Source organism: Semicossyphus pulcher, unplaced genomic scaffold (assembly GCF_022749685.1).
Source record: "Semicossyphus pulcher isolate SPU_LCO1_2020_fin unplaced genomic scaffold, fSemPul1.0.p SCAF_9, whole genome shotgun sequence".
NCBI classification, from domain to species: Eukaryota; Metazoa; Chordata; class Actinopteri; order Labriformes; family Labridae; genus Semicossyphus; species Semicossyphus pulcher.
This window is the reverse complement of record NW_027211770.1, coordinates 21,883,790-21,907,476: the sequence shown is the minus strand read 5'-3', so window position 1 is coordinate 21,907,476 and position 23,687 is coordinate 21,883,790. Positions and strand designations below refer to the sequence as shown.

General features: G+C 43.0%; 1 protein-coding gene across 2 annotated transcripts in view; it reads right to left on the bottom strand.

Moving 5' to 3' along the window:
* Window positions 1-287: 287 nt before the first annotated feature.
* Window positions 288-23,687, bottom strand: part of cicb (capicua transcriptional repressor b) — a 35,303-nt gene continuing 11,903 nt past the window's right edge. The window contains exons 3-21 of one of the 2 annotated variants that reach the window (XM_069655539.1): window positions 13,103-13,252; window positions 12,791-12,965; window positions 12,131-12,242; window positions 11,860-12,042; window positions 11,608-11,740; window positions 11,307-11,485; window positions 10,778-10,916; window positions 10,371-10,468; window positions 9,243-10,254; window positions 8,970-9,109; window positions 8,666-8,820; window positions 6,072-6,262; window positions 4,185-4,655; window positions 3,711-4,093; window positions 3,456-3,613; window positions 3,196-3,356; window positions 2,789-2,923; window positions 2,375-2,506; window positions 288-2,264 (exon numbers count right to left, since the gene is read on the bottom strand). In XM_069655539.1, coding sequence (XP_069511640.1) covers window positions 1,984-2,264; window positions 2,375-2,506; window positions 2,789-2,923; window positions 3,196-3,356; window positions 3,456-3,613; window positions 3,711-4,093; window positions 4,185-4,655; window positions 6,072-6,262; window positions 8,666-8,820; window positions 8,970-9,109; window positions 9,243-10,254; window positions 10,371-10,468; window positions 10,778-10,916; window positions 11,307-11,485; window positions 11,608-11,740; window positions 11,860-12,042; window positions 12,131-12,242; window positions 12,791-12,965; window positions 13,103-13,252 — 4,388 coding nt within the window. In that variant the 3' untranslated portion in view covers window positions 288-1,983. The remainder of the gene's footprint in view (window positions 2,265-2,374; window positions 2,507-2,788; window positions 2,924-3,195; window positions 3,357-3,455; window positions 3,614-3,710; window positions 4,094-4,184; window positions 4,656-6,071; window positions 6,263-8,665; window positions 8,821-8,969; window positions 9,110-9,242; window positions 10,255-10,370; window positions 10,469-10,777; window positions 10,917-11,306; window positions 11,486-11,607; window positions 11,741-11,859; window positions 12,043-12,130; window positions 12,243-12,790; window positions 12,966-13,102; window positions 13,253-23,687) is intronic. The other variant, XM_069655540.1, reaches the window with a different exon arrangement.

Sequence of the window (23,687 nt, the reverse complement as noted above, 5' to 3'; positions counted from 1 at the left end):
CCATGGTCTGTTTTAACACAAACATACAGAACATTCACATACCTGGAGTCCACTCTGCGCACTGTAAGTATCCAGCAGTAGCAGAGGGCTGGACTAAAACAACTTCCTCCGACCACTCGGTGTTTTTGCTAAAGGAAAACCCATTTTTCACATTGTCAGCGATAAAATCACTTTAATTGAACACCTATTTTTATTTGCATACTGAAAGTTACAGATACAAACTTAAATTATTCATATAAATTCCTCTCTTGTATACTGGAACAGCAAAACAAGGAGTTTAACACAAAAACATTAATATCCATATTTATTGTTGTTTTTTTCCATTTCATGTGTTTTACTTTCTGTAATGGGTGTCTTTAAAGTCAACTCATGTTCAATGACAGATTTTTCCTTATCAATAATATAATGAGTCTACTGACTCTACAGTAATTATTTACAACACAACCAAGTCTTGCACAAAGACACAACCAGTATAAGATCCTACCAGCTCTCTTTGATTCTTTACCCTCCCCTCACTTCCCCCGGTTTATTCTCCGCCTGTTTGAAAAGGTCTGGAGAGAGCAATAAAGTGACAAAGGAAGGAAGGAGGGAAGAAAAGAGGTGGAGGAAGGAGATGTACAAGTGTTGATACTATAGAATCGAAATGAGCGAGGGAGAGAGAGAGAGAGGCATACCGGGTGGTCTAAAACAAACATACTGCTTATTACTGTTGAAAGAATATAAAGGTCCACGTTGTGTTTGTCCTCTTTGAAATGAACAATAAAAATAACTGCACCGCAGATCCTTGCTGAGGTGAGAGGCCAGCCAAGGGAAGACTACAATGGAGGAACTGTACAGGTGTGCAGCAGCGTCTCACCTGCCTTAAAACTTATAAAAACAAATAGTACAATAAATCAACAGCTGGCAGAAATGAAAGAAACATCTGCTAGCAATGAGAAAATAAGAAAGGACCAGGGTTCACTGCAATGATATGAGGAGTAATAATAATAATAATAATAACCATAGGAATAGTACAACAACAAACTGAATATGACATGTTAAATACAAATCAAAATATTTAAAAAAGTTAATAAAACTGCTTGGCAATAGAGGATTAAGGCTTTGTCAGCCTGACCTCTAAAACTAAGAGCCAGGATGTGCCCGTTGACTCTGACCCTCCTCCGTCCTTCATGGCGAGCGAATGAGAGGCACAGGAATGCTCGGCTCCTACCTACTGGCATGTGCTAGGGTCAGTCGCAAGAAGGGAGGACTTGGCCAGACAGGTAATTGCAGGAATGATGGCACTGCCAGAAGTCCACTAAAGTTTCAGTCACTCTGGGTAGACCTCCCCTGAAGGTCTACAAGTGAGAAATAAAATGGAGAGAAAGATGTTTCCAGGTCCAGAGAGGAACATGTTCTCTTGTCAAATCAGATTGTTTCTCGCTGTTGAGGGCCCAGCCCCCTAAAGTCAGCAGAAACAAGACACAAGCTTACAACAGATAAGTCTACATGCAGCTTGTTCCTTAAGCAGATACTCTTAGAACCCTTTTAATAACAAATATTAAAACATGAAATGTCCTCGATATAAACTGCTGACTTTTCTTGATCGAAAACGAGAACCCCTTCTTCTTCAAGGCGAATGAGTGCAGCTGTACACAATGGTCCTTCCTTCACTGGCATCGATGGGAGCTTTGACCAAATTGGTTAATACAGAGTGCTAATTCAGAGTTTGCAGAGTGTGTGTGTGTTTTTGTATGTGTGTTATGTGGTAGTTTTTGTGCCACTGGTTTTGACGTGTCCTTTTTTTTTGGTACAAGGGTCACACATTACAAAATAAAAGTCCCAACATTGCATACAAACATCCGTCAGTCTCACAGGTTGGCTGCTGTGAAGGGAAAGAAACAATGATGTGACCGGAGGAAAGTCAAGAGTGTGGATAAAATGTCTTTTTTAAAAGCATTTAGGGGATCAAAGGTGTTACAGTTATTGATTGGTCAACATCCCTCATCTAGAGGAGTCCTGTGAATCACGAGGATCCTCTGGGCTCCCCTCTTGATCCACGTCATCGTCCTGCAGGTCCCCACCTCCTCTCATAGACCCCTCTCCTGATTGGGAGCCAGAAGGTCCAGGAAGGCCAGCTGAGTCAGGAATGCCCAAACCAGGGGCATCGGAGGGGGTAGCCGTCTGCATGATCTTCTGCCGGACCTCCCTGATCTTCAGCTGCAGACACACCTTGGTGGGAAATATATCGGAGTATCTTGTCTGGAAGGCTGCAGTCGCTTGAGCTGGACACAGGATACCAACAAGTCATTAATGAATACCTGAAGTCAAAGCTCATTCTCATTCCTAAAATGCTCATTCTCATTCCCAAAATGCTTGTGTGTTAGTGTTTTACCTGATGGAAAGAAGCCCTGCTCCTGAAACAGCTGCATGACCAGAGCTCTCCTCTGGTCCAGTGTTCGTCGCAGGGAGGAATACGGCACCTTCTCAAACTCCAGTTCTGCCAGGATGTCTTCTCCGTCCGGGGCTGGGAAAGAGAGAACAGAAACTAGTTACAATAATGGTCTTTAACTATGTCCCTTCATAAGGGCTCATCATCACCGAGCTTTCCACTGAATCTCATAGAAATCCTCCTAAATCATTAAAAAAGGGTGGATTTTTACTGAAGTCAGAGTAAATTTATGGCGGATTTATTCATTTTGAAATAAAAGAATATAACCTTTGACATGAACAATCTCATCAGCTTAAGACAGCTACACTAAAATAACTAATAATTATGTATCTTCCCCTTCCTTTCCCGGTGTCTTACCTGCTCTGTCGAAGGTGAAGATGTCTCCCTCACACTTGGCGGCACTTTTAGGCGTGTTTGGCTCCGAGCTGCAGCTTGAGCGCCGCCGACTCTTTCTCTTAGGAGAGATTTGATCGTCAGTGGCTGAGTCCAAATCTAGAAGGACACAGAGAAAAAACAAACTGTTAATACTGTTGAAAAACATTCTTATAAAATGTCTCATTTTATAAGTATAAAAAGTGAGCAGCCCTTACTGAATAAAAAAGTGGGAAATTGTGTAAGAGGGCCTATAACTTTGGTTCAACCTTGGTCCAACATTAGGTGTTAATGTTAAATAACAACAACGGGAAAATAAACAGTGAAATGAAACTACCCGACTGAAAAGACTTAGTCAGAGTGTCATAAAAAGCAGAAAAGGGGAGTGAAACCTGTAGAGTTCTTCCTCTTGCGGCGATAGCTGCCCAGAATGGCGCGGGGTGATGTTGCCAGACTCTGCAGGGTGGGGGAAGGCAAAACCTCCTCAGGCCGAAACTCTGGAAGCTCTGCAAAACGCTCCTCGAAGTAGACCTCTGACAGCACCCTGCCAGACCAGCACGCACACACACACACACAACATACAGTATATATACACTGTCCAACAATCATCTGTGCAACCTTAGACAGTAGAGTCACAAAGGTGTAAACTTACTTGTCCACAGAGTCAAAAGTCCTCTTCAGAGGTGGTGGGCGGGCTTTGACCTTTTTGGGAGTAGGCGCATCTTTGTCAGTCTGTGGGGGAGGAAGGGCGGAGTCTGTTGCAGACGGAGGGGGGAGAGGAGAGGAGGGGAGGGACTCCTTCCATCCAGCCTGCGCAGAAAGTCACAGATATGTTATGTGTCAACAATAACTGGGCAGTTTCTTTTGATTATGTTGAAGCTGAAAACCAGTGTGTGATTCCTCTCACCTCTTTGGTGGTTGTGCTTTCCCTGCTCCGTGTGTCAGAGGAGTCCGCTGCACTGGAGCCTTCCAGCGGCCTGTCACAGGACGGAGGCTCCTCAGCAGGGTGTGTTGATGGAGAGCCTGAATGCCCCGCAGGCTCAGGATCAAAGGAGAAATGACTAGAGGCTGCAGCTTCTCTCTCCCTCTCCTTTTCTCGCTCCCGTTCTCGCTCCCTCTCTCGTTCTCGTTCCCTCTCTCGCTCTCGCTCCCTCTCCTTCTCCCGTTCTCTCTCTTTTCCTCGACCCCCTCCTTCATAGCTGCCCACGGGAATGTTCGCCACTGTAGCCTTCACCTTCTGAGGGGTCCTGACTGGAAGCTGGGTAAGTTTGGGTGTACCTGGTGTACTTCCTATAAAGATAAAAAGAAGCTTATTGTGAATAAAAACTCACAACAAATGAAAACCTTGTAAGATCAAGTATTTAATAAGAAAAACAAGTACCAGGTGTTTGGATCTGATGTGGAGGACTGCAGGGCCTCATGGACACAGCTGAGCCACTGGGAGGTGCCACTGAGCTGCTGGAGGTCTGCAACTGCCTCTCCAACTGTCTGTCCGAGTGCAAAAGCAGCTCCGTGTGCCTCTCAGCCTGTCTGTCTGTCTGTCGATCTGCAGGTCTTTCCAGAGGCAGGTGTCTGTCTGCCTGTCTGTCCATATGAAGCTGCGGATGTGGGTGCGTGACTGTGGTAGGGGTTGCTGTGTATTTGGACAGGATGTGAGGGGAAGCGCTGGAAGGGCTGGAGACCGAGTAGACCACGCTGGGGGGTACCGCTGTCATGGAGACCACCCCTGTTGCCATGGTGACGCTAGGGGAAGGAGGGTAGATGGCGGTGACTATCTGGCCGCCGGAGCCTGAGGCAGGGGCTGAGGTGGAGGGTGATGGAGACTGAGCTGTGGCGAGGAGCGGTGGCTGACCTGGATGACGGAAAGAGGCCAAACATTGTTCTGTAACATTTGAAGTGATAATCAGTGACTTTTTAAAATGAATAAATGTAGATACTGCTTCTTTACTGTCAGTCTTTCTTGCCGAATGTCGGCTTGGGTTTGTCCCTGCAAATTTGCTTTCATCACAGCACTAAATAAATCCAAGTGTCAGCCTGTTTACCTCATGAAACTGGTTGAAATATGCACCACATGAATAACTTGTGACCACCAAAGATTTTGTGAATGTTAGCAGGCAAATATGAGCCAGTTGTATCAGCATGTATTTATTACTTTTTCAGGCTCATTGGAAACACTGAGCTATATTGTTTTAACATCTTTCATTTAATTTAAGAATTAATCTGAGGTCTAATACAGGTCTGAGGTTTAAGGGTTTTGTGACTTGGGGCACATTTTCCCCCAAAGTATGTTTGAGCTAATGTTCGAGGTAAAGCAACTTATGTTAATACTCATTTGGCAAAAAGCTCTTATATGCAAATATATGTTCTGTGTTCTATTATGAGACCAGTAATGAAATTGATAGGTTATCAATACATGATAAACAATAGCTCTGTTCATTTATGGTGGAATGAAAGCTTTTAACACAAATCTATATTGGTTTTAAGTTTGAATTCCATGATTTAAGCCTGGGATGGAAATCAATAGGTAAGGCTTCAGATAACATGGATTATAATGTGTGTAATTCATCTGGGAGTTTATTAGACTCCATTTCAGCTCCATGCACTGGTGCTGAACAGGACATGCTGGACATCCTAAACCCTATTACAGTTCACACTAATTCGAGTGTATAAAATAGTGTGTTAAAATTTAACAAGTATAGTACAGACTAGAAACATACTTTATACAGTGGACTATATATATACTCTTTATGCATACTCTGCTACATTGCAATGCACAAAGAAAACTGCTCACAGCTGGGAAAAAAATCAAATGCAGATGTGGGTGAAAGATTTTGGAATACAAGCAATAAAATTATTAAATCTTTGGCGAAACATTTTGATGTTTATTAGTGTAGAAGTATTTCATAATTTTCTGTACATAAAATGATGACATTTGTTGATTTTTTGTTTACCAAATAATTAAACAGAATGAAAACTAGTATACAGTGTATGCTGTATAAAATAAGGACATTGTACGGACATTTTTTAGGACCCTACCATCTGTGGCTTGCTTGCCTCTCTTCATGTTTGTGTTCATGTTGGCACAGTATTTTTAGATGTGTGAGATCATATTTTTGGAATTTATATGAGCGCTTATTTACGACATATTTACATATAAAAAAGTTTTAATGTAACCTATGAAATGGAAAACTTATCAAGGGTCCAAAATTATTTTGTGGATTTGATCCATGAGTTACAGAATGTAAAAACCACAGAACTAAGCACTGACCTGCGATCAGCGGCTGAACCAGCGTCTGTCCAGGCGGTGCGATGGCTGTGAACCCAAGTGTTGCGAGGGGCGATGGAACATATGCAGATCCAGCCACTGGCAGGGCCTGCTGGGTAGTGGAGGAGCCTGTTGTTGTGGAGACCAGAGGCAGAGTGGATGGGACCCCTGGTGTGGACTGGACATAGGTGATCCTGGATGGAAGGTAATTAAAAAGGGAGAGGTGGTTAGAAATAGAAATATTAAAAAAAGGAAAGGTGACATGTGAGGTGACAGAAGGTGTTGAGGTACAATAATGAGCCAGAACAGGGATGACTGGAACAGAGACATGATTAGAAGGAAAGAGGAAGACAAAAAAAGAAGTGCTGCAGTGAGGGTCAGGGGGTGAGTGTACATCACAGCGAGCCGTACAGGATGACTACTGCTGTTTGTGTGTGTGTGGAGCTGAGAGGTAGTGTGGGGGTGGCAGGCAGAGGCAACTTGGGCCACCAGCAGCATGACTAACACATCCAGAATAGAGCTGCACTGCTACAGCTGCACCCCTGCTGGAGTTTTTGTTTCTCCTATTGTCTGCTCACTTTGCTTTAGGAAATGTGGACAGCCCTGCCATAGGAAACATTACAACGTCCTAATGTACTGTATAATTTAGCCCACCGTAATAATAAGAATGTAACTTGAGTTACTTCCACAAACTACAAGGAAAACATATTTATTTATTTACAGTTAAAGATTTATCGGTCATTAGATGATATTACTTGTGTTGGTTACATGGAGTTTTTTTATCCCACATGACCACACAAAAAAACTGCATTATTGAAATCCTTAATAAACTGGCCAATTTTGATTTCATCCTCTGGAATCGTTGAATAAACCTTATATCATATAAGGGCTGTCAACGAATATTCTTAATTCGAATATATAACCAAATTTTAATAAAAAAACGGATATTCGGATATGAAAATTAATATTTGTTGTGAAAAAAATCAGCACTACCATGGCTGCCTCGCGAGTTCTAGCGTGTTCTCGTATGTCCTCGCGCACACTGTCTTGGTTACGGAGCATCTTTGAATGCATCACAACGTCACTTTATACTACGATATGTCAATAATTAACTTTAGTGTCGCTGAAACGAGCTAAAACAGCAACTCTGTGGCATGTGGTTATGATGGCGGAGAATTTAAACCCCAGCCCAGGCAAGAGAGAGAGAGATTCTCATCCCCAGCATAACAGACAGTATAGATTTTTTTTAAAGGCATGTTTATAAAACTATACTTATCACAGCACAGCTCACCTGCAGCGCTGAATGTTAGTTCTACCGTAAGCGAATTATTTTATGTTTATTTTGCAAGGTGTAGGAAGCCATGTTGATCTTTTAAAAAGGCATGTTTATGTTAAATGAATTTATCTTTGCAAGTAAGTTTATCTCTGGTTGTATTGGTATGTCCTCATGTCGACATAGTGTGCAAAAATAGATATTCAAATAGTTCGAACATTTGTGTTTTATCTTTAGAAAGAATAATCGAACGTCATTTTGGGCCAATTCTGACAGCACTATATCATATGTACAAAGGCTGAAAATTGTCATGTACAGACTACCTGCTATTGCTTTCTAATTTTGGGCTGTGTATTTTCCAGAAATGCTTGTCTAAATTATTTAAGTTGACGATGGTTGCAGGGGAGTCATCTTTGGTTAAGTGAAGTTTACTCGGAGACTGAATCACTGTCCCAAGAGCTGCTCCTGTCTCCAATGTAATAATTGCAACTGAGTAGTTCATTCTAAGAAAGCAAAGCAGTGCACCATTGATGGGTCCAAAACTGCTCCATCTTTTTAAAATATAGATGCTAAAGCACAAACAAAGGATGATGATGATGATTGGCCCATGTAACCTTAGCTATGACGTAGAAAGACACTAATGGAACCACAACTGCAATCACTGCAACCGAGGGTGGGATAAGTGAGGCTGGCATATATTCATAAATGGGTGCCTGTTTATCAGAGCTGAGTAAAGCTTTCCTGGCATATAATTTGTTTATAGCCCCTTTCAGACATCTGATCTGCAACATTGTTGGATCATCTACCTGTTAATGAAAAAAGAAGATTGATTTGGAAATAATTTCATCAAGAAGAAGAGTCTTAATACAGACTGCCTCACTGTTTGAGATCTTAGATGATTTCTCATATTTCTCATTTTGCAGTTAAAGCATTTTTAGGGCAAATTTACTGAGTGATCTGATCAATGGAATCTTCCAAAGCAGATTTGTTACACAACAAGGCTAGATAAAGTATAATCTTTGATAGAATAAAATTTGTCATCTGAACTGGTAACGTCTCTTCCTACCTTTGCTCATGTTTTTTATTTTAAGGTACACTAAACAGATTTCATTTCCTTGCACAAAGGACGTGATATTTGTGCCTGGGTTTAAAAATTGAATAAAGAGCTTTTGAAAGATGGTGGCACACGTCACATTGACTGGGTGCATTGATGTGAATGTACTGTACTTAACTTCAGGCAGAAAGAATTTCCATATTCCATATTCATTCTTTTATTTTACTATACTGCTTGTTTTATTATACTATACTATTTGCTATTTCTTACCTGGTAGGAGCTGGTGGCAGCAGCACAGCCTGGGAGGGGGCTGATCCTGGAGCCACCACAGCAGCTGTGCCCACAGGGAAGGGGCTGGCAGGATGGACTGCTCCCCCCTGAGGCAGCTGGGATTGGACAACAGGCATGGGAGCTATCTGGATGATCTGGAGAGGCAGGAAAAGAGGAAGTAATAAAGAAAGGGGGAGGACAAATACAATTTAATGAATGGGTAGCAGCGAACTAATCTTTTGTTTTTACTTGACACAATTTATAAAGTTGTAATTTCAGATATTCCAGTATTGCGCTCACTGACCTTGCTTCCGGCCTGAGCACCATTCTGGACAGGAAGAGGAGGAGCCACAATGGGAAACTGCTGGGCCTGGGCTTGAGCAGTTCGTACTGTTGCCATGGGAACAAGCATTTTACCCTGGAGGACCGGAGACTGTGTTTGCACTGAATAAAAGATGAAAGGAAAAGGGAAAATGTATTAGGTTAAAAGGGAAGAATGGGCTAAGGAGGTCAATACAAAATAATTCCGACATGTAGCTAAGGCTTCATCATGACTCTGCTGCTCTGAGACCCTCACCTCTCGTTCCCGGGCTGACCACTCCCACTGCTGGGCTGGACGTATATCCTGTCAGTGACCCTGCACCCTGCTGCTTTCCATTGGCCAGGGACACATGGGTGGGTGGAGCTGTGGGCAGGTTGAAGATACTGGTTGGCTGGCTGAGCTGCTGAGGTGGACTCTTGGGGTGGGTGTTGGCAGGTAGGGTGGGCAGGATGTACTGGACTTGTGTGATGCCCTTACCCCCGGGGCCAGCAAGGGAAGAGGCGGGGAGGAACTGGGACTGAAGCAGGGGCAGAGGCAGGGGCCCGTTGGTTTGGCTATGCGGGGCTGAAATAGCATTGTGGGGGAGCGGCTGCTGCTGGGAAGGCTGAGGGGAGGAGGTGATGAGCTGCACAGCGGGTTGAGCAGAAAGAGCTCCTCCTAACACCAAATTAGTCACTACACCACCAGGACCCACGCCTGCAGCTACAGGATTAGGTGATGATGAAGAATAGTACCCACCCCCTGTGGCCACGCCTCCCGATCCTGTACCAATCAGAAATTGTGGCTGCTGCTGGGGAGTCAGGGACTTCCTCTCTGGTGGATGCGGGCTGGATGATGTGCCTCCATCTCTGGGTTTGCTGGCGATGGGGAGCGGTGTGCTGATAACAGGACGCATTACATTTGTCACCACTGTAGAGGCCACCCTCACAGCACCAGTGCCCAGGAGTGGGTTTGCACCAAGTGAACCTACTGACGAGGACAGGTGCCCTCCAGCTAGAGAAGTGGAGATGACTGACTGTCCAGAAGAGAGGGAGAGAGAAGTGGCTTGCACTCCTCCACCTCCTCCACTCTCTCCCCCATATGTGTCCTTACTCTCTCCCTCTCCTCTTTCCTTCCTCCTGTGATCTGAGAACCCGCCTCCTCCTGATCTCCCCTCATCGTAACGCTTGCTGGTGGGGTAAGAGGACAGTGAGACACTCCTGCCATGATGGGGGTGGTGTGAGGAAGATGATAACGCAGAGGAGCAAATGACTGGAGCAAAAACTCTCTGAAATGAAAGACCAGTAAAGAAAACAATTTTGAGACAATGGATTTAATTTTAGCACATATATTTAAGAATGATCAATCAATAACAGCAGAAAAATTATCGCTCAGGCCAGTTACCTTCTGGTCATTTTCGTCTCCAGAGCCATTCTCACTGTCGCTGTCAGTCACCCGCTCCTTACACTTGAGGTCAATGGAACTGCTAGGATAAGGGTCCTCTGTGAAGAAGGAAAAAAAACACTACAGCTACACTCGACATTCAATGACAATTTATAACACTGTATCACATTAGTGTGTAATATGTCTTGCAACCTCACAAGAGTTTTGCCCTTGTGTATGATGTGTATTGTGTACATTTGTGACAAAGATACAAAGGGACATCACTGCTGACATCATCTATGAAATCTGATTTGAAAATCTTCTATGTGCAGTTGCAGAAAAGTGGGTAAGTAACACAACAAGCAGTGTAATAACAGTATCTATATCTAGCATTTGTTGTTATGAGTAGAGCAGGTTTGGTTTCTCACCGATGACATCATCATCTCCCTCCTCCTCACAGATGACCATGCGCTCCTCGTCACTGGTCATGTCCTCGCTGACGCCCCTCTGAGACTGTGACAGGGGTGGGGCATGACTGGAAAACTGACTGCCACCATCCCCGCACATCTGAAAAGATACGAGCAACAGACTTTATATCAGAGATGCCTTTGATACCAGTTAGAATAGCGAATTGTTGGGGGTTTTATTTTTTCTGAATGCCATGTGCCTTCTGTGTATTTTATGTAAAGTGTGAGACATGACAAACATTTTTACATTTTCCATGTTTGCGAAAAATATTCCTGCCAGAGAAAACAATTTCTGTAGCGGTGACTCATTTGGAAAACAAACTTGCTTTGTTTTTTTGTGTCTTAGTGTTTTATAATCAAGTCATGTTTGCGAAAATAGCGGCAAGACACTCTTCATGTCTCCAGCAGTGATAATTGTCTCCAGATTATATTTACAATATGCAAAGTTGAATATAACAAAATCCACTTTCCAGCTTTGCTTCTCTCTTACCTGTGCCAGTTCTGCCAGGGCCTGTGTATTTCCCCTGTCACCACGCTCCAGGCTGTGCATGGCACTTTGAGAGAAGGCTCGGGGACGGGTGAGCTGACCCACGTGACCTTCTCCAGTACTTCTTTCAGACACACCCACCAGACCTGGACCGACCCCTTTAAGCTCCACAGAATGGGGCTCTAGCAGGGGAGCAAAAAAGAGACTGTTTAGAGCACTGGGAAGGATAAGAATTAAGTAAATAATATACAAGACAAATATAAAAATGTATCTATTATATACCTTAAGAGCTGAGTGAACTAACCTGTGGACTCCGACATGCTCCTCTCTCTGATATCTTTGCCCCCTGGGACCCCACGGCCTTCAGAGCTGGACTTCTTCCTGTCTTTGTTGCACCACTTCCAGTCGGGGTGGGCTTTAAAGTGGGCCTCTTTTACCTGGAAAGAGGAGGAGGGACAAGGGAGAGGTAGTAAGTCAAAAATATTGTATGTTCTTAGTTGTATGACACATTACATTTTGGGCGTCCTTGTATTTTGTCTGAAATGCATTTGTGTACCTGGAAGGCCAAATCATGGTATTTCTGTTTCTCCTTAGGTCCAAGAGCATACCACCACTCCCCCAGAATCTTGCTCACTGTCCTGTTGTCTTGGTTTGGGTGCCGTTGGTGCACCAACGCTCGATGGCGCTTACTGAAAATCATAAATGCATTCATGGGTCGCCGGATGTGGTCCTTCTCCCTCTGAAAGATATAGATATTGAATTACATATTTTAGTAAAAGGAAAGATTGACAACTTTGATGTCCTGGTGGAAGCAGTAAAAAGAATACCTTTCCAGGGCTACTCTTATCTCCATCCTTAGGCAGCGCACTGAGGGACTGAGTGCGTCGCTTTACTGGTGATATAGAGAGGGGCTGCTCTGGTACAACTCCTGGTAGGAAGCTGAAAGTAGAAAAAAAACAGCTCTATGTTTGGTATCTTAATAAGACATTTTCTTTGGGGACAAAACACACTTACATTTGAGGACTACTTTTCACTTTAAAGAACAGGAAGTCTACTCTGTAACTACTGTTATTTGACTTACAGCTGAAAGTCTATCAGATGTAGACACAGAGCCCAAGTAGTACATCTCCCATGAGATACATCAGCATTTTCAGCAGATAGCTCAACCATTACAATGGTTGACAGCCTGGCCACTGCCTTTCATATAGTGATAGAGCCCAGAGATGGAATGCTTTTGTTCCCATCTGCTTTGTTCTGGCATTGAGCTCTTCTGCCCAAATTAGCGTGAGGATACAGAAAATATCACACTCCCTTACTGTATGTGTGGGTACACTGTACCACACAGAAAATCACTGTGAAGGCTGCCCTGAACAATACATAACCACTCTTATAAACAGACACTGTTAAGAGAATATGTGCAGTGTGTATCTTTATGCTTTCACAGCTTTACTTCTAAAATCAATGTAAAACATAAACTCTGCACTCACGGGTCATCCACGTCACTCTCGGTCTCGCTGTCAGGCCTCTCCCTCTCCGTTTCTCCTTTCTCCTTCTCTGGAGGTGGCTCATCAGAAGAGGGGGGAGGTCTGGACAGGGAACCTCTCTCTACCGTGGGAGGTGCCTCTAAAGGCTCTTGTGACAGAGCTACCACCCCCTGACACTCTGAGAAAGAACAACAAAGAGATATTTGTTCAGAACATGGTAAAAAAAAAAAGAGTATTTGAAAAAGTATAAAAATCTAAGTAAATTGCTGATAAGTTTCCCACAGCCATGAGGTCAGACAAAAATGTATTCAGTACCTGACTTCAGACTGGCTGCTTGGGGATGGTTGACAGGGTGCTGTCCTTCTCCTGGCTGAGAAGAAGCATCTGATTGGGTGGGTGCGAGGAAAGGGACCAATGAATGCCATGGGAAGACTGGAACTGACCGAGGCTCGACATTGGTCCACACTGCAGAGGAAAACAGTATTGTTTATGGCTAACAGCTAACTACTTTCATTGTCCATAACTTCATAATACGATTCCCTGCTCAGATATCACATTCAAAAGAACCAGGTCTTCTTACATTCAGGTTACAAAGATATAAGTTCCTTATTAGGAGAGAAACCGACTCATTGATTCTTAAAACGAGTTTGCCATGTTATCATGCATGTTTCTTAATCATCTGAAGTAAAAAAAAAAACCCACAAAAAATCATGGATACTCTTGTGGCCAACGCATTGACAGAAGTTGCTGGCTTTCATTTTAGTCACTAGATGAATGCAATCAACTATTTTGCAGCAGAATAAAATGATATCAGTGCTTCAAAGATTAATGAGAATATCAATACTGCACACCTTCAGCCACTTAACTGGTTAAATCACTCTGACAACAGCAGATGTACAAAAGGACTCTCTGTTCTCGATAACAGGCTGGATAGAGAACAGAAGCTGGTACAATCTGAACCATCATAAACAAATAAGAGGCCTTCTGAATCTTTATGTCCATTACTGAATAAATCTCCTTATAGAGATGCCTCTCTTAAAAAACTTCTAGAAACAAATTCTTTCCCATATAAGCATTCAAAAATAGTTCTTAATTCAACACTTAATGATTGCAGTGCAATGACTTACAATAATAATATACTGCTGTATAGATAAAGACTTCTTCTCATATAAACAGTGATGTAAGTGACATGGACTAACCAAACATGCTTAATCCTTGGCGGAGATACTGAGGATTCTCTGATGAGAACATGGTTGAAAAAAAAATCCTTGATGTTTCTCCCAAAATGAAAAAATGATATGTCCTTTAAAATTCTCTTTTCTACAACACAGAACTCAAATCCAGGTAGGGAAACATCTTCAATCCAAAATCTCGAACTGATGTTGCTGGAAGGCTTACAGATGACAAGTGCTCACTGGTGTCTGTATCCGTTTCATCCCTACAGGTTGCAGTCATCATTCACAATAATTACTGCATCATCAACCTGCATCATGGGGAGTTGAAGATGTGGCATACAGAGGACTGTTTTTCAGCTCCAATGCGAGTAAAAAAGAAATATGTCTGTCAAGTAGAGTCCATCTCTCCGTATCGCAGAATGCCGCAATCTAATATCGCACACGGAACAACCAAACATGGGTGGACAAAATGTACAATAAACGATTATAATACAATACAAATCTTAATTGTAACCTGTAAGAAGGCAACAGTGTATATACGACCCAGTAAAACGATGATTATGATCGAAGAAAAGGTTCCTCCTCCCTTTGGTCTAATTACCCCCGATGCCCTCTCTCCCTGTTTGTTTACATTACTACAGCAGCTTGGTCATGAAGGGGTTAACAAGGCCTCGAGCCCATCCACGGCCTGGATTAAAACATCCGCCCGAAAACTACGCAGTCTCTCTGGGCCATGTCTTACCTCGCTCTGCGCTACAAAACAGCTGCAGACAGGTGGGCTTGGTGGGTTTTAAAAAGCACACAAAGCTCCCGAGTGAAACAGCTACAGGGCTGTTGTAAGAGGGTACCTTATCGATCAGGCTAAACAGCACTGCAACAAGAAAACTGGGGCGATAAGAGCTAAGGTGATTCGTCTACTTGTGAATTGGAAGGGCGGCGTTAAGAATCTGCTTATTGTCTAAGTGTGCACTGTTTACTTAAAAATCCGGCTTTGATATTTGCTGATTCATAAAATAAACAACAGATATGATCATTTAGCTGCCTCTTGCAACAACCGGAGACTCAAGTGCACCACTCCAAATTGGACCAACCTCCCGGGAACGCCCCTGGTCGTGCACCCGCCGCACAGACAGAGGCAAAAGAAACGCAATTATTCTCATGTCTCAACTACAAAGGTTTATTTACACGCATTTGCTGGCAAATTTAATCGGCGAGAACTGTTAGACAAATGAATTACAGCAAATACTAGCTTGTTTTTATCATTACCTGATCCCTTCAATAGCACTATGCACCTGTCTTAACTTGACAACCTGTCAAAATAAAAAATCACCTACAAAAGGATGGCGACCGACTCGGGTTTATGCGTGTTTACTACGCAAAAGCAGATGTCGTTGACTGTAAATCTGGTGCATTCATCCATCACCCAGTGCTAAGAAGACCGCTATCAATCGGTTTGGTTAACAAGAGAGCAACCAAACACTATCGTCTCTGATACAAGCCAAAGCAGAGCTGATCTCTGTACAATGTACCAGCTCCTATCCTACCTGGCCAATCTGGCCACGGACCTGACGGTTAGCTAGCAACTGATGAGTCTACAACACAGCGATGAAAGCGACCACGGTGAGGACTCCTGGCTCAGCTCAGCGAGGAGAAAAGGGGGGATGAATCGCTGTTGGTCTTGTATTTATCTTTCTCCTCTTCAAGGCAGCGAGCGAGTGGCTGTTAGACGATGCCCAAATACAGGACCCAAGCCCGACGGGTGGCTTTGGAAGTGGTACAGTAACGTTACGGTTAACGCCGTTGGTGAGGTCCGTCTGCAGCAGGTTAGCTAGCCACTTCGTGCGGACGATATCGGCGCGCGCACCGTCCGGTTCGGTTAATACTTGATGTTACGAGTGTTGTTTTGGTCCACAAAAGTCCTCGTATAGCATCTCCACAGCTCTCAGCCCGAGTTTACTCCTTTAATTTTGTCTCGTTCTCTCTCTCTCGCGCAAGCCTTGGCCCTTTCTTTCTCTTTCCCTCCCTCTTCCTCTTGTTGTAAACTAGGCTGCTTGCCCCCCCTGTACTCGTCCCCCTCCCCTTCTAGTCCTGTCAACCTCGCCCAGCCTTGTCCCGCCTCCCCATGGCAAATCCCACTCCGCTATTGGCCAAGGCAGCGACCTGTCATCTGCCCGCCGCGAGCTCTGATAGGTCGGAGTGTGCACTGGAATGCCAGTCATATGCAAATTTCACCCGGCTTCACAACCAGTGGATCTTGCAACCGCAGAAACTTTCGTATAATAAATATAGGACACTAGTACATAAAAATAAAAATGTACCTCTATTCTATCTATATGGTAACACTAGCTGGCATTCAAAATGATGCCAACAATGTGTATTTTTGTGTTTCTTTCATTAGGCCCACCCCCGGCTTATGTCATTGGAGCAGGACTCATAGTAAACCTCGACTGATGGGTAAAACCACAAACCAGAGGCCGACACTCAGATGTAGGCCAACCAATGGCGTAACAGAAGTTAGATAAGGTCCCTCCCTCTTACAAATGCTGTACTAATGCTTTAATACCAATAAAGACCATCCAATGCAGGGTGGCGCTAGAGAGCAATCTACTGTTTACTTTCCACGCTGCTTTTGGTCTTTTTATGCAATCTGCTCAGGGTTGATGTTGACGAGGGGTCAAAATGACAATGCATTACCACACCCATTTAACCTATATAAAGAGCAGGTTCATTCCTTGTGCAATTTTTGTGGTTGTTCTAAAGTTGTTTAATGCAAACATAAAGACTGTATTATACATCTTATGATAGGGATTATAAACAGTTTATCTTGTAATGCTACACCTTTGCTTTCGGGAGCACAACAGTTGCGAGTCAAGTGATGTAATTTTCCATCATAAAAAGCCCTTTCAAATCCCAAAACATTTTTCCATCTCTCCATCATGCAAATGTGCCTCCTCCAGAAAGGATTTTAAATGTTCTGATGCAACACTCACAGGGACAGGGAGGGAGCGAAAGGGAGAGAAAAGAAGAGAATTGAAAACAGGAGAGTAGGGGTGGTTAGAAAGAGAGGGAAAATGGGTGGAACGGGCTAAGAGTGGAGAGGACCAGAGGGTAAAAATAGACTGAGAGTCATTTTCAGCAGGAGAGGCAGGGAGGGAGGGATGTAGGAGGAGGGTAGGTGGGTGGAGAGAAAACAACTTGTGAAAACAGAACTTCTCTTAAAGGGAGGAAGGCCATAAGGGGGGCCACAGATGGGGGAGGCACAGGGAGACAAAACATTTAAAGACATCGTTGAGGTTTATAAATGCTACGACAGAAAGGAAGAGGACTTTTAACACATGATTTGGCTTCCCGTCATGAGTCAAGAAGTCATGCTTTGCTTAGGTCATCTATCAGTAAGACAAATACAATACTGGGAGGGACTTAATTACTCATCACGAGCCTGGGAACTGACCAATGAGGTTGTGTTAGCCACTGGCAGATGCTTTACTTAGTAGTAAAAAAAGTTAACCCTCTCCGTCCTGGGTCACACTTTCCTGATAAAGAAAATAAAATCACAAAAAATCTAAATTCTTGCAACTATACAACTGGGAGGCTGGAAAAAGGGAAAAGTTATAGTAGCATTTTAACCAAAAGACTGATAAGCATTGTTTCTTAGTTCGACCTCAACTCAACTCTCCTGCACCGTTATCTTCTCAGTCTGTTGGCATCAGTAAAGCATCTTGCGTCATGAAAAAATATGGGGTGACTTCTTTTATACCGGGGCGTTTCCACAGAGGGTTCAACTATAAGGCATTAGAAAGAGAGACAGAAAGAGAGAGAGAGTAAGAGATTACAGGCTTATCAACTGCACTGAGCTCCCAACAAGTCAATCTAGCGAACAGTGTGGTAAGCTGAGGGAGGCTGACAGCTTGGCTCCGTGAGTGAAAGGAAAAGAGGGGGAAAGAGGACAGGGTGGAGAGGAGGGATTACTGAGGCTGCTCAGTGGTTACAACCCTGGGTAAACATTACAAGTCATTAGTAATGAACTCCATCTGACCAGTGATTCAGAGCGGAGTAATGACTTTTTCATTACTTTTCTTCAGCCTGGTATGAATATGGTCAAATTCTGGATGGATTAGTAACTACACCTGCAACTATGAGTCAATAAGTCGATCTTAGAAAATGTATTTTGTCATTTTTCATGCAAAAATGACAATTACATCTGCTACATCCAGCTTCTAAAGCTCCTTGAAGCTGAACCTAGTAAATTAAGTCTTTGGGTTATAAAAGATGCTATTTATAGTTGAGCATGAGCATTTTTTTTCCCAGCATGTTATTAACAAACAATTAATTGATTAATCAAGAAATTAATCAGTATGTTAATCGACAATGAAAACAATCATTGCAGCCCTATTCTAAGAAACATTATGCAATTGAAGTTGTTCTTATGTCACCTCCGATATTCTAACCGTCACACAGCAGCTATCTGAGCACAGAGAGATGTGCAGTAAAGATAAGACAATGCATATGGACGGAGGAGGTGAGGTAGGCATGAAACCCTGGGTGGAAACCACAGCATTTTAGAGCTTAGTCATATAGAACAAAGATAAGCAGTGAAGAAAGGAAAGAGTAAGAGAGAAGGTGTGAAAAAACAGCACAAGAGAAATTCCCCTTAGCTGAGCATAACCATCTCTCTCTGCTGCCGTGCTGGCTGTGCAGTATCTGTGTGTAGGTGTTCAGCAGCTTTCATTGGTTGTCTCCTCTTACAGACATCATGCCTTTAATGTGCATATGTATGCATGTCTCTGCCTCCCAATTAGATCTGTCAAATGGCACGTGACCTCACACAAGAAAGAAACTTTTCCTCCTCCTCTTTACCTTCACTGGCACCGTGCAGGAGGAGCACCGTCTTCGCTCACTCTCCCATCCCATCTCTCTCATCCCTTAATTCATCTTCCACCCCTGTGCTCCGTGTCTCTCCCTCCCACAACCCACCATTTGCTCCGTCCAATTATAACTCGATCCACCAGTCCTTTGCAGTTACCATGGCAACAGCTATGTTGGGCACAGGTCCCCGTGTCGCCTGCGGTCACAAGTCTGCCACTGACCATCATCATCTAATGCATCTAAATAAAGTTAACCAATCATTTGACTTATGGGCACCCAGCTGCATGAATCTGTGAGGCACAAACAGGATATCTTTCAAGACGCTGGAACTGAGCAAGACTGTTCTAGTTTCAGATGAAGTTGAGAAAACAATCTGTTCAAAAATGTTCAACGTTGCAAAGGGAAAGCCCTCAGCGAGAATCAAGTAGACAATTACTGGGACCTGAATCTCATAGCCCAAAAAACACACTTTACACTCCATTTCTACATATGCAGATTCACTGACTCTGTCCTCACAACAGAGAATAATTATCACTGAGGAAAATACATGAAACACCAACTTCAGATCAGTGTTTGGAGACCCAGATCCCTGCATCCGCTGTGCGGGAGAACTTGTAATGTATGTGTTTGGCCATCTGGGGGCACTACTAGCCTGCAGATAAATGGCCAGCAGACAGGCAGCAGCAGAAAACCAGTGCAGCGACTGTGGAGCTGGAGATGAAGGAAAGGAGAGGAGGAGAGGGGGATGAACGAGACAGAAAGGAATTCCTACGCTGTATAAAAACTCCTGTCATTCCAAACTTTGGGATGAGCAGAGCTCATGAAAACAGTGATCTCCTAAGATGAATGAACGTGGGTTTAACTGAGATCCTGAAGAAGCAGAGACAAATCTGATAATTGGTCTAACTTTACGTGCATGCAGTTAAAGTCTTGGAGCCACCTCAGACTAAGGAGTCCCACTGCACCAGTGCATTTTGAGAATCTCCCCAAAGTACGCTCCGCCAAATAGGAAACAGGATTATCGCTGCACATGACTTTTGTGGTAAGTCTTGAGGGCTTCACATGCGCCTCGGTGCCAGTCTAGATGGCTGTGTGATCCAGATGTGGTTGTTGCCATGGCCAGGGAGGATATGCAGGGTTTTAAGCATTACGTAAAGCAGGGGGCGGGAGGGAGTGGGGATGTTATTCCCGGGTATCCGTATCCGGGTAGACCAGGATGAAGAGAGCGAAGTGAAGAGGAGGGGAGGCGAAGCCACTGCAATGCGATGGAGCGAAGGGTTAAAACAAATGTGTCATAATTTTTTTAGAAAGAAAAATAAAAATATGAGATGGAGGAAAGCGGGTGAGAGGGGGAAACAGACGTGTCCGAGTGCAAAATAACAGCGAAAAAGTGTTTTCACGTGTACAAAAGGGAGCGTGACATGTTTACTCAGTGTTGCACAAAGTGCGTGTGCATGTGAGCAACACAGCGAGACAAATACAGAATTTTGCACACTTAATTATAAATAAAGGCTATATAGTTATTTTCCCTTCAATCATTTATAACAGGAATATTGACATTTGAAAAATATTCAAAATCTCTTGCAAAACAGGTTCAACTAAGATGCTAAAAGTGCAAAAAAAAGACTTTCTGACACAATGACTCCAATAACAATAATTATTCTCACACGTATAATGATGCAGCACCGACCATACAGTTTCACTACGTGGTCATACAGAGAGAGCTGGTGTTTCGGTAGAAGCTGAGATTTTCATACAGGGGGAAAACACTCATTTAAGACCTCTACAGCAACAAGGTCATTGAGTTCATCTCTATAAAAAGGACACCACACACACTCTCCTCACTCACTTCAGAGCTTTTACACTTACTGTCACTCCCCGTTAAAGTAAAAAGAGTGAAATATTTTGTTGCACTATTCAAAAAGACAGAAAACAGCAGAAGGTGTGAAGATGGCTGTTGTAAATGTAATAAGTGTGTATAAGGATATTTGACCTGGAACATTTCAGTCTCTGCATAAATAATTTAGAGGAAACCCTCCGATTATGCGTTTTTGTTTGCAGGGAAATGTTGACTGAAACAGCCGACACGCAATAAGAAGGAGCCTCCACTAATGTGTTGGTGTGTAAACACATGTGAGCACTCTGAAGTTCCTCCTCTCTCAGTGGAAAGTGACACAAGCACACGTGCCACGCTCTCTCTCACTCACACACACACACACACACACACACACACATGAAAACACACACAAACAGGGGGTCGCTACTTCTGTTTGTGAATTTTCTGTGTTATGTGCTGGATACATCGGTGTGATGTTTGCTTTGTTGCCATGGCAACAGACGTTTGGTGCTCACACATCATATCCGGTACTCAATGATTGACGCTTGGATACTCTGTCTCACACACACACACTGCATGCAACACACACGTGACACCATAAAAAAAAAACGGTCTCATCCTTCACCTTGGCGCTAACTGTTTTTTTGTCGTCTGCTTTGACGGTTTTATTTTACAGGAAGTTGAATAAGACGTTTAATGTACTTACTCATTAGCTTGTGTGGTAGATGTAAAAGCACACACACACACACACACACACACACACATAGAAAGAAAGTACAAAGCTTTGTCTCGAAAGTGTGTGACAGTTGAAGAGCTTAACTGAGCCGGGGGATTGATGCCTTATTTCTGACTGAATTAATAAAAACAGAGAATATAGGAAACAGGAAAATGTAACCTCGATAAGAGAGGGAAGAAGTCGGTCTGCTTATATATTTCTGTATATAAGCTGCTTCCTTCGTCTTACATATCACGGTCTCTTTGTCTTCTTACTCGTCAAATCTGCACTTTACTCTATTACTTTCCTGAAATATCTACCTAGATTGTCTTTTAATTTACTCTCCGATACTATACACTATTTTAATTCAGCTCTTATGAAATCAAAGTTCTACCTGACCACAGGAACAGATCTGTTCGGCTTCACATTTTATTTATTCACTAATTGTTTGGTTTTAATTAATATTTCACTCTACAGGCCGGACTTATCCGGGAGCTTTTTGTTTTCTGAATAGATGGAATGTGTCGGCATAAATGAGTTGTTGACCCATGTAGGAGCATTTTAAATAATCTGGCTTTCCCTGGAGTTTTTCTAGTGTTTTCGCCCTCACATGAGCACAATTCTGACCCACATCTAACGTGCTTATATTAACGTAATCAAATTTAGACTGATAATGATTCTCAAGGTTACTCTCAACCATATTTTTTTTTGCAATTACACAAAGATACACATTTTATATTCACACACTTTTCAAGCTCAATAAGTGTCAAAAGAAGGTTTATAGTGCTGATTCCTTTTTTGCTGTTGACCCCAGAGAACATAAATGTGCAAAGATTTTTAAAGGCATATAATATATTCTGTCACAAACAATATTTAAGATAATACGAAAAAAACCCTTTCCAACTAAAAAAAAACACTCTTCACAGTTTATCGCATTTTAAAAGCTAATAAGAAGACACAAACACCTACACAAACTCACAAATCACAAACATACCACGCGTGTGACTGCTCACATACGCGCAGTGTTTCCTACTTTCCCTCCGATTTCACACTCTCCTACGACCGTATGTAAAAGCTCACACACCCTTTCTAACTCTGCAGAAAACACCCACATTTCCTCACTCGAAGACACACACAGATACACACACACACACACACACACACACACACTGGCAAGCGTGCATACACTCCCACAAAGAGATGCTATTCATTCATTCAAAGTCCTTTCAGCTGCAAAAAAAAAGGGGATCTGAGGAGGGACCGTACACTCAAAATGACAGCGCTGCCTTTCCTGTCCACTTCTCTGTCACACTCGTGAACGTCCGCACAGCGATACACACCGAGGGCAAAGGGCCCTAACAAAACACTAACTGATGCTTCATGTCCATGTATGACAGAATTGAGAAGTAGGGTTTTATTTTCAGCTGATGATGGATAATACTCTCTCTCTCTCTCTCACACACACACACACACACACACACTCTCTGTAGTAGAGCAAATTCCCACACAAGAGCCTGAGAAACTAATCTTTCACATAACCACACAACACACCGAAACTTACAACATATATTCTACATACACACACATTTAAAATCAACCCCCTCAGTATCGCTAGCCAAGTATGCTGCCTACACAATGTTCCACTATATCGTTACATGAGTCACTAATAAACAAACAAACATGAACACACACACACACACACACACACAGCAAGAGTCAGCAGAAATAGTTTGTAGTGAGTAAGGAGATAATAGTCACTGGGGGTCAGGAAGTCACGCACACACACGCACGCACACACACACACACATTTAATAAGCACATTGGTCAGACTTTTTCAGAGAGGTTAGATTTCTTTTCTAAGATTTGTACGACACTTGGAGTTTAAAGTCGTCTTCCTTCGTCTCCGCTGCCGTTCTCTCCGAGGCATTCCTCACTCTCTGTCTGATCTAATCCCCGTTTTTCACTCTCTCTCAAACACAAAAACAAGTTGGTGGAAACAGTCCACAACTGGCCTACATACATGTAGCCCACATGTGCCACACACACTTATGCTTCGGCTTAAAATGTTAATTTCTTGTGCAGCACTGATTCACACTTCTTCACTCCTCCATAATACTCTTTTCATTAGGATTCCTTATTTTCTAATACTAACATCTCCTATTCCTTCTCACTATATACCCTCACACTTTTACTGTGTCTTGTCTATATAGTGTACATGCGTGATTGCTACCACTCAGCCACAAAGTTTCTCTCTATAATGACTCGGAATATAAGAGGGACTCTCGAATATTAACAAAGCTAATCCTC